Here is a 15,039-nt window from a genome sequence, read left to right as displayed (position 1 = left end):
GCTGTGCCTCTGGGGGAGGCCCAATATAGGTTCTGCTTGACCTTATGGAGTCCAATCAGGGAGATAAGCCATGAACACAATTATGACAGACACCAAGGAAGAAGAAGCTAAGATGTGTCGTGAAGAACACTGGTGTCATTCTTTCTGCCCTGAGCTCCCAATGGGGAAGCAAAACAAAACTGAAAAGACTACTTGGTAAGCAACACAGGAGAGCCATCTCCACAGCCCTCCCACTCAGCTTAGTGGCAGGAGCTGCTCAGGGCCTAGCCCCTACTGCATGTAATTGGCTTTACTTCTTTTAGTCAAGAGGGACAGGCCAGATTTGTTGGGCTCAGGGCCTGTGAACCCCAGCAAGGATGCCAGGTGGTGGGGGCTGAAGGGAACGGAACCCACAATGGCAGAGGAGAACAAGGAGGCCAGCTGGTGAGAGTCAGCACCAGGAAACTTCCAAATACATGGAAAAGTTAAACTGTGGCACGATGGCCTGTTTCCTGGGAAATCATGCTATGAGATCATCCTGGGCCCAGTTGGAGTTGACGGTGGTAGGATCCCAGGGGGAGAAATTCCCCCACCTCTCTGGGTTCATCACAGGCTGGTCCAGTGAACAAATTAATATCGAACTTACTAGTAGGAGAAAAAGAGCAAATTTAATTGCATAAATGGAGATTTACATGGCTGTACATTCTGGAATAAATGAGGCAGATTGAGGATTTATCTCTTGAGCTAAGGAATGGGATAAAGGCCTGGGTTGTCAAGGAGAGAAGAGGGGGTCTCACGTGATGTGGAGAGGGTGACACTGTGTTTGCTCACAAATAAAGATGTGTCTCTCAAAGAGATGTTTCTATAGATAATCCTACACCTGGATGATACCCTTGCCCCCATCTTCATTCTTTAAGATACAGGTAAAAGCTGCTTTTAAAGCCCACAGGGCCTTGATTAACCTTTGCTCTGTATGCTAAGATGACAAATATTGGAAAAAGCCTGCTCTGGACATCTTGGGAAAAGCCTATCTGTACATCTTGGGGATGTCCATCCATCACACTACAATCTTCATAGACTCATCCTACAGAGAGTTTAGCAGTGCCGAGCTAAGAAATAATGGCAGTGTGTCTGGGAGTTACTGGAAACTATTACCTTTTGCTCATCCACCGGACCAGCTTGTGGGTCAGCACAGAGATGGAGCGTTCCTTCCTTTAAGTCTTTGGGAACCAGGACAGAGCTACCAGTATGTCAGTATGCTTACCAGTGAGCCTGCTTATTTTAATTTAAAAAAAAAAAAAAACACTAGAGGCCTCCCCTGTTGGCACAGACAGCTCTGAAGCTGTCCGCAGCCTCGGCAGCGTGGGTTCGATCCTGGCCGGCTGGCGAGGGTCCCACATGGCAAGCAGACCTCTCCTGCCTTGCCCTCTGCTCCACTCAGCAGTGTGTTTCGTCAGTCTGCCTGTACTGTTCCCCACTCTGTCTCTGATGGATCCTCTTACCCTCCCACACATCTGGCCTGTACCCCGGTTCTTGTATAAATAAATAAATATTTAAAAAAAACTATAAAAAATAAAATCTGAACATACATACTGTGTGCCAGGCTAGTCCAGTCTGGGGGATACAAAGTCCCCTAAGTCACATGATGTTTTCTCCCAGAAGGGAGAGAGAGTCACACGTACAACTCACCACAGTAACAGTCTGCCTGTGAGGTTTGCTCTAAAGAGATAGAAGGAAGGAAGAAGGGAGGCTAGGAGATTGGGGAGGGAGATGGGAAAGCTAGCCAGAAGGGGTGACCTTTCAACCTGGTCTGGAAGAAAGATTTTGCAGACTCAGGCAGGTAAGAAGCAGGGGACACTGAGCCCTGAAATCCCACATCGCACTTTCCAGAACAGGGAGTTCACTGTGTGTGGAGCGAGACCAGGGGGCAGGGAGTGGAGTGGTAAGAGATGATGGAAAGCAAGGTTTGCGGGAGAAAGGTTAGCATCAGGCTGGGGAAGGCTGAGGAGATGACTTTGTGTTTGCTCTGCAAATAAAGATGCGTTCCTCACATAGAGAAGATATTTCCACAGATTATCCTCGTTGAAGGCTCTCTGAGGTGTTTGTGCCTCATTGAGCAGGGGGTAATGGGGCGGGGAGGGGGCACAGGATAGAAAGTGGATGGAATTTGGAAGATCCAAGAATCCTGGTTCCTCTTAGTGCCTGTGTCCTTGGACACTTGCCCTTTGAGGAACCACTTAGCTCCCTTCTGATTCAGTTTTCTGATCTGGAAAATTGAGGTGGCGATGATGGTGCTCACCCTTGTTGCAAAAGGATTCTTGTGTTCCTCCATTCATAGCCTGTTTGAATGTTACTTTTTCGAGGTCTTACTTGAAATATTACTGCCTGTTAGACTTTTCTGGACCCTTCCAGATCACAGATGAAAAATAGACTCATATGTATGAAAAGCTAAAGGAAGCAGCATATAAATGTGCTGTTGGGCTAAAAGCTATGGGGCCACAAGGAGCTCAAGCTTGGGGGCATATGGGTTTGAGGTACAAACATGCCTGTTTCTTCTCAAAGTTTTAAATTGAGGATGAAAATATCTGTTCTCCCTTCTCAGAATGGCCACAAAGTTTAAATGAACAAAATAAGTGGAGGTGCTTGGAAATCAGAATGTGTTCCACAAATGTAAAATTTGTGAAACATGTAAAATGCATGTTTTAGGAAAAGAGCTCTAATAGCTGTGGGATTGCTGAAATAAGGGAAGAGGGACAGGTGATGGAGAGACCAGGTAGGTGCTATTGCCATGGTCCAGGCAGGAAAGGAGGCGGTCCCAGATCAGGGCAGCAAGGACAAAGAGGGAGGGTAGATCCAAATGCCTTTTGGAGCGAGAACCAACAGATATGCGGTTCTGTTGTATATGAGGGGTGGAAAGATGATATGAGGGGTGGAAAGATGATAAAAAGCCACTGGTAAGATCTTTGGTAGATAATGATGCCACAAACCACGCTGGCCTCTTGTTAATTCCTAATTGCTGAAATCTAGAAAACAATGTTGATTTGAGGAAAGCAGGTACCCTGGGGGTTGGATTCTGTTATCCTGACTTGAACTGACCCTGGTCTCTCTTCATTATCTCGCTCTCCATTTCCCCCCCACTATGATCCTAGAACTGGCTACTCCTGAAGACAAACCCAGGATACTGTCTCTTTCATTGCGTCTCTCTCATTCTCATGCCCTCTTCCTGGCTCTGATCACTGTAAGGTGTCCTGAAAACCCATCTTTGTCTTGGCAGGAGGACCACGCTGGTTTTTGTTTGCATCATGGTAGACTGGCACCTTTCCTTTCTATGTGTGGGGGCTGGAGTGTCTCTTCAGCCCCTGACTCATTCCTGTCTTCTTGGATATGAGGGAGTAGCTGGCAGGACTCCCCCATCTTTTAGCTGCTACCCTTTATTTGCAAAAACCACCTTGAAAAAGTAGGACAGCTTCCAGAGCAGTAGGGGACTATTTTGGAAGGGGAATTCTAGTTGGAAGGGTGCTTGGTGATGCAAAAGGTGTATAGGTGGTTTTCTGGAGGGGCCCATTTGCAAGCAAATCTTTCTTTCTTTTAGTATTTAATTTTTAAAAAATTTTTAATGAAGTACCTCTGGTTTACATCCTTGTTTATGTTTTGATAGTATAGGATTTCTCTCCTCAGGTGTGGTCACTGTAGCTCTCCCACCACCTAAGTACCCATAGTCCTCTGTACATCCTTTGCTGCACCCATTCTCCCCTCTCCCCCCCAAGCCTCAGGTCTATGGTCAGCTTTCAAGGGTTGATTTGATTTGATTTTGATTTTTTTAATTATTATTTTTTAAATTTTATGTATTTTGACATCATTTTTCATTTTTGCACACTGTATGCATTTTCATCTTGGTTATGGTCCCCATACAATTCCCACCCCCCCACCCTTGTTTTGATCCTACTCCCTCCTCGCCCCCACCCCGTAGTGTGTTTCTGGTTTATAATTGCTTGTTGATTTTGATTTTTACTTTATTAAATACCAGATGGTCTCACTCATAGCAGGAATTTAGAAAAAAGTTGGTCTTTGCCCCTTGGTTTAGTTTCTCTCTATTCCAGGTATGTGACACTGCTTGATATTTCTCTCTCTCTCCTTCTGGCTTATTTCGCTTAGCATAATCCCTTGCAGCTCAATCTGTGGTGCCACAAATGGCATGAGTTTTATCTTTTTTTATCACTGATTCATATTCCATTGTGTATATACACCAAAATGATTATTTCTTTTTTTGCTTCCCCACTGAACTTGATCCTCTCCTTCTCTCTCAAGGAGCCCTCATTCCTCTTCTCTCCCTTTTCTTTGGGAGACCTTTAGTCTTTTTATTATCTTGTGCTACTGAGTGGCCTGTCGGTGGACTCTGTCCCCATCTTGAGCCCCTTGACATCCCTACTGTCTGCTACCCTCCTTCCCATCCTTTCTCTCATTGTCTATACATGTGCCTTTCTCATATCCCTTCCTGCATCACCTCTACCTGCCACGTTCAAATAGCATGTCAGTCCTTCAAGGTGTCAGTGTCACTCCCTACGCCAGAGCATGCAGGACACCAGGGGAAGCCAGCACTGTGATTAGAGTTCAGCAAGCTACTTCTGTCTCCTAAGCCTTGGTGTCCCCATCTGTTAAATAGGAATGTTAATAGAACTTATTTTATAGGGTGGTTGTGAGAATTAAGTGAGTTAATGGTTCTGAAAAACGTCATACAGAGCTGGCACATAATACTTGCTCAATATGCATTAATCACTGTTATTAAAAGCCAGAGGGGCGACTGTGCCCCTTAGAGGCATAAGGGCATCCCCTGTGGCTGGGAAATGGAACACAACATTTTGAAACCTACTTTGTCACATGATTAAGAAAGTTCCTTCAAAATTGAGCAGGCAGAGGGTGTTCATACTGACTGGAATAAAACTGCTCAAGAGGGTTTCCTGCCTGGGGCTGCATGAAGCGCACTTCTGTGCAGCCGTTTAAAGAGATCAGTCGCACTGATCACAAAAATCTGCAAAGAGCTGATGAGACTCAACAACAACAAAGAAAATAATCCAGTCAAAAAATGGGCAGAAGAGCTTAAAAGAAACTTCTCTGAAGAGGAAATGCAAATGGCCAACAGGCATATGAAAAAATGTTCAACATCACTTGTCATCAGGGAAATGCAAATCAAAACTACCATGAGATACCATCTTACACCAGTGAGAATGGCACATATTAAAAAAACTAGCAACAACAAATGTTGGCGAGGGTGTGGAGAAAAAGGAACTCTTCTGCACTGTTGGTGGGAGTGCAAACTGGTCCAACCACTGTGGAGAGCTGTGTGGAGATTTCTGGACCTACTAAACATAGAGCTTCCATATGATCCAGCAATTCCACTCCTAGGTATTTACCCAAAGGACACAGAAACATCAATTCCAAAGAACACCTGCACCCCTATGTTTATAGCAGCACTGTTTACAATAGCTAAGCTTTGGAAACAACCCAAATGCCCAAAAATAGATGACTGGATCAAGAAGATGTGGTACATATATACCATGGAATATTACTCAGCATTCAAAAAAGATAAACACATGCAATTTGCAGCAACATGGATGGCGCTGGAAGGGATCATGCTCAGCGAAATAAGCCAAAAAGAAAAAGAAAAATACCGGATGGTCTCACTCATAGCAGGAATCTAGAAAACTTAAATAAGGGACCAGGAAAATGAATAACTATAAGAAAGTGAAAATCAAAATCAACAAAAAACTATGAACCAGAGACACTTTTAGGGGGGCGGGGGTGGGAGGGGAGGGATTGGGGTCAGAATGGGGGGGCTGCAATTGTATGGGGAATATAACAATAAAATTTATTAAAAAAAAAAAAAATAAAGAGATCAGTCGCAGCTTGGGACAAAGGAACAGGGACACAGGGCATCCAGCAGTGCCTGCGAAGCCCTCCGCTTTCGCTTTTACTTGCTTTACCCTCTTTCTCAGCCCTGGCACTACCGAATCTATCCATCATATCCATCCAAACTTAAAAGAATCTTATCCATCTTGTCCACAGGGAATTTGCCAAAGAGAGGGAGAGAGTGGAGAACCGAAGAGCGTTCATGAAACTTCGGCGCCAGCAGCAGATCGAGCGTGAGCTGAATGGCTACCGAGCCTGGATAGACAAAGCAGGTGAACCTGGCAGGGGCAAGGGCAGGGCGGCCACATAGTCCTTCTTATTCCCAATAGTTCTATTCAAAGGGGCAGCTAAAACCAGAGCAGAGAGAAGCTCTGGATGCCTTGGTAGCTTTGGGGTTCCCTGCTGGCTCCTCTTTCTTCCTCTAGGCTTTTACTGAACCTGTCCTTGTACCAAACATCTGTCATGATGCAGGCATTTTTAGAAGGTAGACTGAGTAAAAGGTGAGGTAACCCAGTGCTAGAGCTGAGGTTGGCCTGTGACATGACAGACCACGACAGTGCGACTGTCTATAGGCTTCATAACACCTACATCTGTTACAGGGGAACCCCAATGTGAAATGGGTTGGCCTGAATGTGGGTCCTCACTGGCGCACTTAGAAGGGGCTTATAATGAGACTCAGTTGCAGGCACACACAAATAGGTTAATAAAGGGTTTATTTACAAAAAAGGGGAAATGAAGAAATGAAGAGATGAATAACTCAGGGAGAAAGAGAGAGAGAGAAATTGGTGAATGTGTCTTACCAGTTCTGCCAAGCTGGTACCCCAAAAGCACACTGAAAGCTGGCAAAAAAATCAAGGACCCCCATAGCCCACATGTCTGGTTATATACCAAGCCTGGCTGCTTAACTCCACCTTCAGTTCCCAGCAGTCCTCCCTTCGGTGGTGATGACATTATGGGATTTGTAGTCCTTGGTGTCCTGGATCTCTTTGGTCTAGGGTGGGTGTGGGGTCCATAAATCCTATTTGTGGAATTTGTTCAGGACCTCCTTTCCCCCCAACATCCCCCCTTTCACTTTTTGTCACCATTTCTATGGTGATGAAGGTCAAATGTGTGGATGTTGGGTGCGGCAGGGAACCTGGAACCCCCCCTTTTCCTGGGGACCACTTTACATTCAGTGCACAGATATTTATTAAATGGACTTAATTTGTGTAGGGGCCTGTTTTAGATACTCGGGGATACTGCAGTGAGACAAACAGATCAGTAAGTCACCAAAATTCTCTTAAGAACTCATTGTTACTAGTTGGGGAAGGTAGCAATAAGCCAAGAAGTACAAGAGTGTTGTTGGTATAATGGAAACCATCGAAGTAGGATTATTAAGTACAGGGTAAGTTGCAAATTCGATGGGGAAGTTAGGGTACACTGATGTGGGGGTACCCTCACATCAAAGAGTCAGCCATGGAAAGATCTATGGGAATAATTTTCCAAGGCTAAGAATATTCTAGTGTGAGATTGGGGCAGTAGATAGGGTGGGGGCAGTAGAAGGGATGAGGGCATTCTATGGGGTGACAGGTGGCAGATCCTTCATGACCCTCCCGGCTATCATGAGGGTTGGGGCTGAACTGTGAGGGAGGCAAGATCTAGTGGAGGATTTTGAGCAGAGGAGTGACATGTTCTGATTTAGGGTTTTGAAGGAGTTCTTGGTCGCAACACTGAGAATCAACAGCAGGAAGACCAGGCCAGCATCAGGAGGGCCGGTTGTGAGGCTGTGGCTATAGGCAGGTAGTAGTTGGTGGACAACTGGCTTCCCCTGTCTCTGAGCTGCCCTCATGCCCCCCGCTGTGGCTCAGCATCAGGAATAGTTCTTGCACATCCCTGGGGATAGGTCCAGACCGCTCATGATTTCATTGACCCAGAGCCAGGGAATTCAAGTTTGCCTGCAGCTCAGCTGCGCATGAGCCACATTGATCACCTCATTCCTGTCAGTAAAAAGGATACATTTGCTTTCCTTATTATTTGAAAGCTGGGGTGTTATAGATCTTCATTTTATTCCTGAAGAGAGAGTTATATTTTTTAATAATAATAAAAAAAATACAAGATAGTCAGCATCTTTTCTGTATTTCTGGTAGCATATCTGTGAGGTCTCTCTAGAAAAAGCTGGGAAGTAATTTGATGCTTAGCCACCTGGGCCTTACTCTTCTGTAGGAGCTCTGTAATGAGTCTGTGAGCCTCTTATTTGTACCACTGACACACAAAAACTGTCAGCTCTGGAGTCTACTCTTGATCATCTATAAGGGTGTGGGTGAGCCTGTGACTATGCCATTTCAGAGTCAGATGAAAAACCACTACCAGGCCTCCCTGGTGGTGCAAGGGGTTAAGTGTCAGCGCTATGAAGCTATCTGCAGCCTCTGCAGCATGAGTTTGATCCCCCTTGGCCAGGGAGCTACCCACACAGCGCAGCAGACCTTTCCTTTGTCACCCGCTGCTCCCCTCAGCAGCGTATTTTAGTCAGTTTGCCTGTTCTGTTCCCCACTCTGTCTCTGGTGAATCCTCTCACCCTCCTGCACCTCTGACCTGTGCTCTAGTTCTTGTACACATAAATAAATAAATCTTAAAAAAAAAAAAAGAAAGAAAAACCGCTCCCCCTTTGGGACTGTCTGCATTTCTTTGCCACCCCTAGAGCAAGAGCCAAGTGCTTGTTGGCTGTACTTGTGTTTTGCCCTTTCTCCTCCAAGGCTCTCCTGTGGGAGTCATGTGCATCCCTCTTCCCAGAATGGTAACCCAGCCTTCCTGCCTGCAGGCCAGGCAGGCAGCTTGAAGTTCCAACTGTCCTTGGCTTTCTCGGGGGAGGTGCCATGTCACAGACCCCTGAGTGAGCCTATTAGTAGTAGAACCTGAAAAGAACCCCCTGCCCTCAATATGCCCCCTCCCATGTCTCAGATGCAGCTCTCCTGGCTCTGCTTTTCAAGCAGGATTCCCAGGCGCCTCTTTCTTCCAGTTGGCAAAGCCAGCGCTCTGCTCTCCTTCTAAGAAAAAAGACGCACTGCTACGTCAAATTGTGCTTCCTGGCCCTTTCCTTTACAAATGGAGCATGAGTGAATCAGAGACATATGGGTTACATTTCCCTGGAAAGACACACTCCAGTTCGAAAGCGAATTTGGCATGAGGCATTGGGGGAGGGGGGTTCCTTCCTTGCTTCCAGAGCCCTCCAGCAATTCCCAGAGAGACTCAGCAGTACCACACCCACTCCATCTGCCTTGGGGGGCGGGGTGTGTGTCCTCAGATCTGCCTGTCCTAGACCCCAGGCACTGCAGATCTCAAAAGCAACTCTCTGGCTGAAGAAGTTCATATTGCTAGGAGGTAGTGTCACAAATACCTAAGAGATGCCCTCCGAACAACCTGGGCTATCAAATAACTTTGAAACATTTTATGTCTGCATAAAGGGACATCCTACACACAATCTATTCACTCTTAGTTTCGCCAGAAGCTACACTTAAAAAGGAAAGCTAAACATTTATGATTTGGGATAAGGGCCATTCTGTGTAGTACCTCCTGAGCCTCAGTGTTCCCTCCCTAACAAATACAGGACATACTCTCAGTTTTATATGCAGGTGGAATTATGGTAATGACTTTACCCCTCCTCAAGTTGTCCTTTTATTTGTGACAAGTGCTTAAATGAAACCATTGTCTAATTAGGTCTGCTGCCAGCTTTTCCCCAGCAGCTGGGATTGTAGAGAAAGATTGCTCAGGTCCCCAACTCAATGGCCTGTAGGCAGAGGTGACAGTGAGGGTTAGACTTTGCTCCACATCACTCCCAATGGGGAACTCAGAATCCAGATGAAGCATGCTAGTGAGGCTTATTCTAGTAAGTCTTAGTAGAAAACGATGTTAATAGAGATGGTAACACTTCTGTGGAGCACAGGACGATTCCTGGGGAGACAAAGAGAGGCATCAGAGGGAATATGTGTTTCTTTTCCAAATACTGACAACCAAATATGTCATTCCAACACCAATTGGGTATCCAACAATCTCAATTCAATTCTGACACTAAATACCACCTGAAGTTAGCACAGACCCAAGATGTTGAAGGCTCGAACTACAGGCCTGTCCCTATTTCAGACACCAGCTTCAAGTGGGCCCCCAGATGAGCTGTACTTTTGCTAGACTAACTGCAAATTGAGGGTGGGGGTGGGGTGAAAGGTGGGGTCCAGATTTGATATTTGGCTCAAATGACTTATGGAACTTGGGAGAAATTGTATTTACTAGTACCAATTTATTATAAAGGCTACAACTCAGGAACAGCCAAATGTAAGAGAAATGTAAGCAAGATGTGAATGTGGAAGAAAGGGGCCGCAAGCACAGAGTTTCCATGCCCTCACTCACATGCCACCACCCAACACCGGGCTGTACTTACCAACACACAAGCTCCCTGATCCCTGAAGTTTGGGGGTTTTCATAGAGCTGCCATAAGATGGGATTGATTAAATTATTCCCAGGGGTGCCTGAGCAATTTCTAGTACCTCTCCCTTCCCAGGAGGTGGGAGCAGGGTGAGGCTGGAAGTTAGAACCCTCCAATCCTGTGAACCCCCTTCCTTAAGGTATTGAGATGCTCCCCCCATGAGTCATCCTACTGGCATACAAAATTTCAAGGGTTTTAGGAGCTCTGTGCCAGAAAGGTACACAAAAGCCACATTTTTGTTTTTTGTTTTGTTTTGTTTTGTTTTTTGTGGGACCCTCGCTGGCGGCTGGGCAATGAACCGGTGCTGCAGAGGCTGTGGGCAGCCTTGCAACCCAGCATTCAACCTCTGTGCCACCAGGGGAGGTCCAAAAGCCACATATTTTTTCTTTTATCATGGGAACAAATTCATGATGTCCCAATCCTTTTCAGCTGACGTGCTGCTCAAGCCAGGAGGGTGGAGTGGTAAGGCCTGGAGGAACAAGCTCGCCAGCTGCTGAAGCTCTTTGAGGGCAGTTTGCATTTTCTTCCACCCAGTCCTGTAGATCCCCCAAAGTGTCTTTCCTCCTAAGAGAGGGTTAAGTGTTTTGAGCTGGGGGCTGTAGCTCAGAGAAATTCCATGACTGGAGGAGGTTTAAGGAACCTAGGTAGAAGGAAAACCAGATAAGGAAATTGTTCATTCCTCCCCATTTAGATGATTGTAGTTAAAAAAAAAAAAAATCAGGTTTCCTCCTGCAAAATAGGGTGCATTCAGACACAGAGATGAATTATACCAACCATCCCTTTGGCCCCCTCAATCAACTTCTTCCTTCCTGTTCTGCAGAGCTCTGGAGTGTCCACCCTGACCCCTGGCTGCTTTCTGCTGTTGGTGCCACCACAGGCGGTGAACTCCGTCCTCTCGCTCTGTTGCCCTGGAGCCAGAACTGTCCCTGGGAGGGTTTCATTTTGCAGAATGATTTGCCATTACAGATAGTTTACTAAACCATTTGTTTCCATCTAGAGGAAGTCATGCTCGCTGAAGAAAATAAAAATGCTGGAACATCAGCCTTAGAAGGTAAGCTTCTCCCTCTCCCCCACCCTAATAGGCAGTGGCAACCTCTCTGGATTGAGAGAGGAGACAGAAAGAAAAAAGGGGCACCTTGGGATTTGAAACTTAAGTGTCTCTGTCATAAAATCCCTCATGCTTTAAAATGAAGGGGATGGAGTCACAAATTTAAATGCTTTTAAAGTGATGAAAATGAAATCCTTGGGCTGCTGTATTCCAGGGCAAGTGATTGATATTGTGCATTGGCTGTGATGCAGCCAATGGCATATTAAGGGATCTTCTTTGAATATCCCTTGGGACCACTTCTCTACCAGGAAGTGGCGTTGTTTACGAAGAGCCAGGACAACTACATACAGAGTGCCTGTTTACCTACTGCATTTGGATGAGCTCCAGGATTCAGGAGCCCTTGCATTTCAGCAGGTGCTACTAACCACAGTCATGTTCTGTAGACGCTGGCAATTTCTAGAACCCTGGCTCAGGCACTTACGTAAAGGCAGGGAACTCTTACCCACAGTCATCAATTTTGACCCAAATGACCTGGCTGTTGTTGTCTTCTCTCACTGGCTCTTCCTGCCCCCTTGTAGTGCTTCGCAGGGCCACCATCAAAAGAAGCCGGACAGAGGCCATGACACGTGACTCCAGCGATGAACACTGTGTCGATATCTCCTCTGTGGGTGAGTGGGGCCGAGCTCTTCTCTGAATCTCCCAGAAAAAAAGGCTTTTGAACAGTGCCATAAGAAGAAGAGTCTGAAGAATCTAGAAGTTGGAGATGTAATTAGGGGAAAGTGCACCAATTTAATCCACATGACAATGACCTAGAGTAAAAAATGGGCCAGTAGAAGCTGATTAGAGGAAAGATGGGCCAAAGTCCATCCCAGTGTCTTCAGGTCTGACAAATATACCCATTTGTCTATGCCCTCTGTCTGTCCTGGATGGGATAATGAGAAATTGTTCAAGGGTCCTGAGAACCTATTGCCTCTGGTGATCTCCATGCAAGACCCTCAAGTCATTGGCTTGACTATGGTGGCGCTCACCAACTTCTAGTGTCTGATACTTCAGCTCCTGCTGACATCCCTTTGCCATCACTGGTGCTCAGTCCCAGCTTCTTTTAGAAATTCTGACTGATGGCAGGTTTTTCCTCTCCAGAAAGAGGGACGTTGCTCTTCATCCCTAAAAGCAAGAGACTTATAGAGCCATTGCTGCTTTAGGCTGCCCATGGTGGAATTTATTACAAACGTGGCAGAATGATTCCAGGGTTTAAAGCACATTTGATAGGAAAGCCCAGAGAGGATCCCAATCTGTTACAAACATAAACATGATCTTATTAGGCTTCTCTGCACTGGGTGTCTGCCTGGGAAATTTTTCTATTTCCTCGGACTGAGAGTGCCCAGTGATGAAAAACAGGGACCTATGCTTTGGTATCTACTTAGCCCAGGACATGGGGATCCCTGTGCCTGCATGATGACAGTCACCCAACTCTAGCATTGAAGCTGCCCACCTGGTCTTTTGAATGCCCCCTGGCCATGAAGGGGTATCTATTATTCTTCCTCCTTACTTCTCCCCCCTTAGGCACACCTCTTGCCCGAGCCAGCATCAAAAGTGCAAAGGTGGATGGGGCTTCCTATTTCCGGCACAAGGAAAGGCTTCTGCGCATCTCCATCCGCCACATGGTTAAATCCCAGGTGTTCTACTGGATCGTGCTGAGCCTTGTGGCTCTCAACACCGCCTGTGTTGCCATTGTCCATCACAATCAGCCCCAGTGGCTCACCCACCTCCTCTGTAAGTGAGCGGTGACTGCCAGACCTCATGGGGGCAGCATGATTGGGATGCCAGTGCACGAGAGCAAAACATGACGCTGGGCCTGCCCATAGCTGGGCCAGCCCAGAGCACACCACCTCTGCCCATTGGGAAGGAAGCCAAGGTTGTCCTCAGGGTTTCTGATGATCACATGGCATTACCAATTTTTCAATCATTATTAAATCAGTTGTACAAATTTCTGCTGATGAGTCAAGAAGATAGTAGTACACTTTGTGTCTTAAGACGATTCAGTGGTTGGAGAGTCTGGATCACCAAAGCCCTGGAGAAAGTTCTTAGGGTGATGAACTTGGAGGTCAGCTCTGGGTGAGCTTGCCACTGGGTGTGAGTGAGCCTCCAGGTGCTATGGTTTCCAGGCTTGCTAGGTGTAGGGGAATTCTGAGCTGTCAGCAAGCCATGGGAAAGCCTTTCTTCCTCTCCTGAGAGCTGCCACCTGTTTTAATGGCAGTGACTTGCCACTTGTGTCTTTTTTTTTTTTTAAAGATTTTATTTATTTATACAAGCACTGGGCACAGTCAGAAGCGTGGGAGGGTGAGGGAATTCACCAGAGCTAGAGTGGGGAACAGAACAGGCAGACGATGAAATACACTGCTGAGGGGAGCAGCGGGCGCGGCAGAAGACGTCTGTCATACCATGTGGGACCCTCACCAGCAACCGGGGATCGAACCAGCACTGCAGAGGCTACGGGCAGCTCAGCTTCGCGGCCCAGTGCTCAACCACTGAGCCACGAGGGGAGGCCCTCACCTCTTGTGTCTTGTGACATGGGTCTGGAACTCCTCTGAGTGGAAGCACATTCAGACACGTTAGATTTCGCCTGGTGCTGGCCTAGTGATGGTGCCTATGTGTGGGTGTCCTACTCCAGCGTGAGGGCTCCTCTGCAGATGACATGTTGGGTTGGGGAGTGCAGGAGTCCCCACTGTGTAACAAATGCTTTTGTTTTTACTGCTTTCAGACTATGCAGAATTTTTGTTTCTGGGACTCTTCCTCTTGGAGATGTCCCTGAAGATGTATGGCATGGGGCCTCGCCTTTATTTTCACTCTTCATTCAACTGCTTTGATTTTGGGGTAAGTGCTCAGAGCCTCCTGTCTTTCTGCTCTGTGTTGATATGCCACAGTTTGAGATAAGCAGCTTGCTCCATTGCTGAGCATGCAGCTCTGAAATCAGCACTTATTAACAGAGGATAGATAAGGTTGCCAAAGAGTTCAGGAATGAATCCATACAAGGGTTTTTTTTTTTTTTTCCAAAGCTCCTTTCTTTTAAATCTTTTTGTTGAAGTATGACACATATACCATAGAGTGCATACTTAAGTGTATAACTCAATGAATTTCACAAAACTGTCAGGGCCAGGATTTGAACCACTTACTATCTTGGGGGAAGCCTGGGTGAGAAGGGTAAATAACTCAATTCCAGAGGTTGTTCAATAGAAAGAGAAGCTAATGTATCTTTTTACTGCAGTGAAAAATTAGTTAAAATTGCCTAGCCATATCCTCAAACAAGCACATGTGGACACACACGGACACCAAAGCTTTTATATTAACAAGTTCTGAAATAGAATTTCTCCTCCAGCATCCATGTTCTTCTACGCAATAACAACATGTAAATATATGTACATTGCTAAGATTTCAAGGTGCTGTCACATCCATTTTTGACCTTTGCTGCTGCAAGAGTCATGTCCACTTCATCATATACCAGGGGTTAGCCTCCCACTTATGCAGGAGTAAACAGCATACCACATGCAAGTCACACAGTCTACCAGCAGCAGAACTAGATCGCAAAACTTTGGGTTCCTGAACCACTTCTTTTTTTTGCCAAACCCACCTCATTTTCTGCCAAATTTGC

General features: G+C 46.2%; 1 protein-coding gene across 6 annotated transcripts in view; it reads left to right on the top strand.

The window, feature by feature from the left end:
- CACNA1E (calcium voltage-gated channel subunit alpha1 E) overlaps nt 1-15,039 on the top strand; it is a 464,826-nt gene that overhangs the window by 373,974 nt on the left and 75,813 nt on the right. For all 6 annotated transcript variants that reach the window (XM_054693427.1, XM_054693426.1, XM_037506339.2 and 3 more), the window contains 5 exons: nt 6,043-6,158; nt 11,340-11,393; nt 11,969-12,058; nt 12,954-13,163; nt 14,152-14,264. In XM_054693427.1, the coding sequence (XP_054549402.1) occupies nt 6,043-6,158; nt 11,340-11,393; nt 11,969-12,058; nt 12,954-13,163; nt 14,152-14,264 (583 nt within the window). The remainder of the gene's footprint in view (nt 1-6,042; nt 6,159-11,339; nt 11,394-11,968; nt 12,059-12,953; nt 13,164-14,151; nt 14,265-15,039) is intronic.

This window comes from Talpa occidentalis, unplaced genomic scaffold, assembly GCF_014898055.3.
Source record: "Talpa occidentalis isolate TD23 unplaced genomic scaffold, MPIMG_talOcc4v2.1 talOcc4.12, whole genome shotgun sequence".
In the NCBI taxonomy this organism is placed as follows: domain Eukaryota; kingdom Metazoa; phylum Chordata; class Mammalia; order Eulipotyphla; family Talpidae; genus Talpa; species Talpa occidentalis.
Note: the sequence above shows the minus strand (reverse complement) of the source record. Positions and strands in the feature narration are given on the sequence as shown.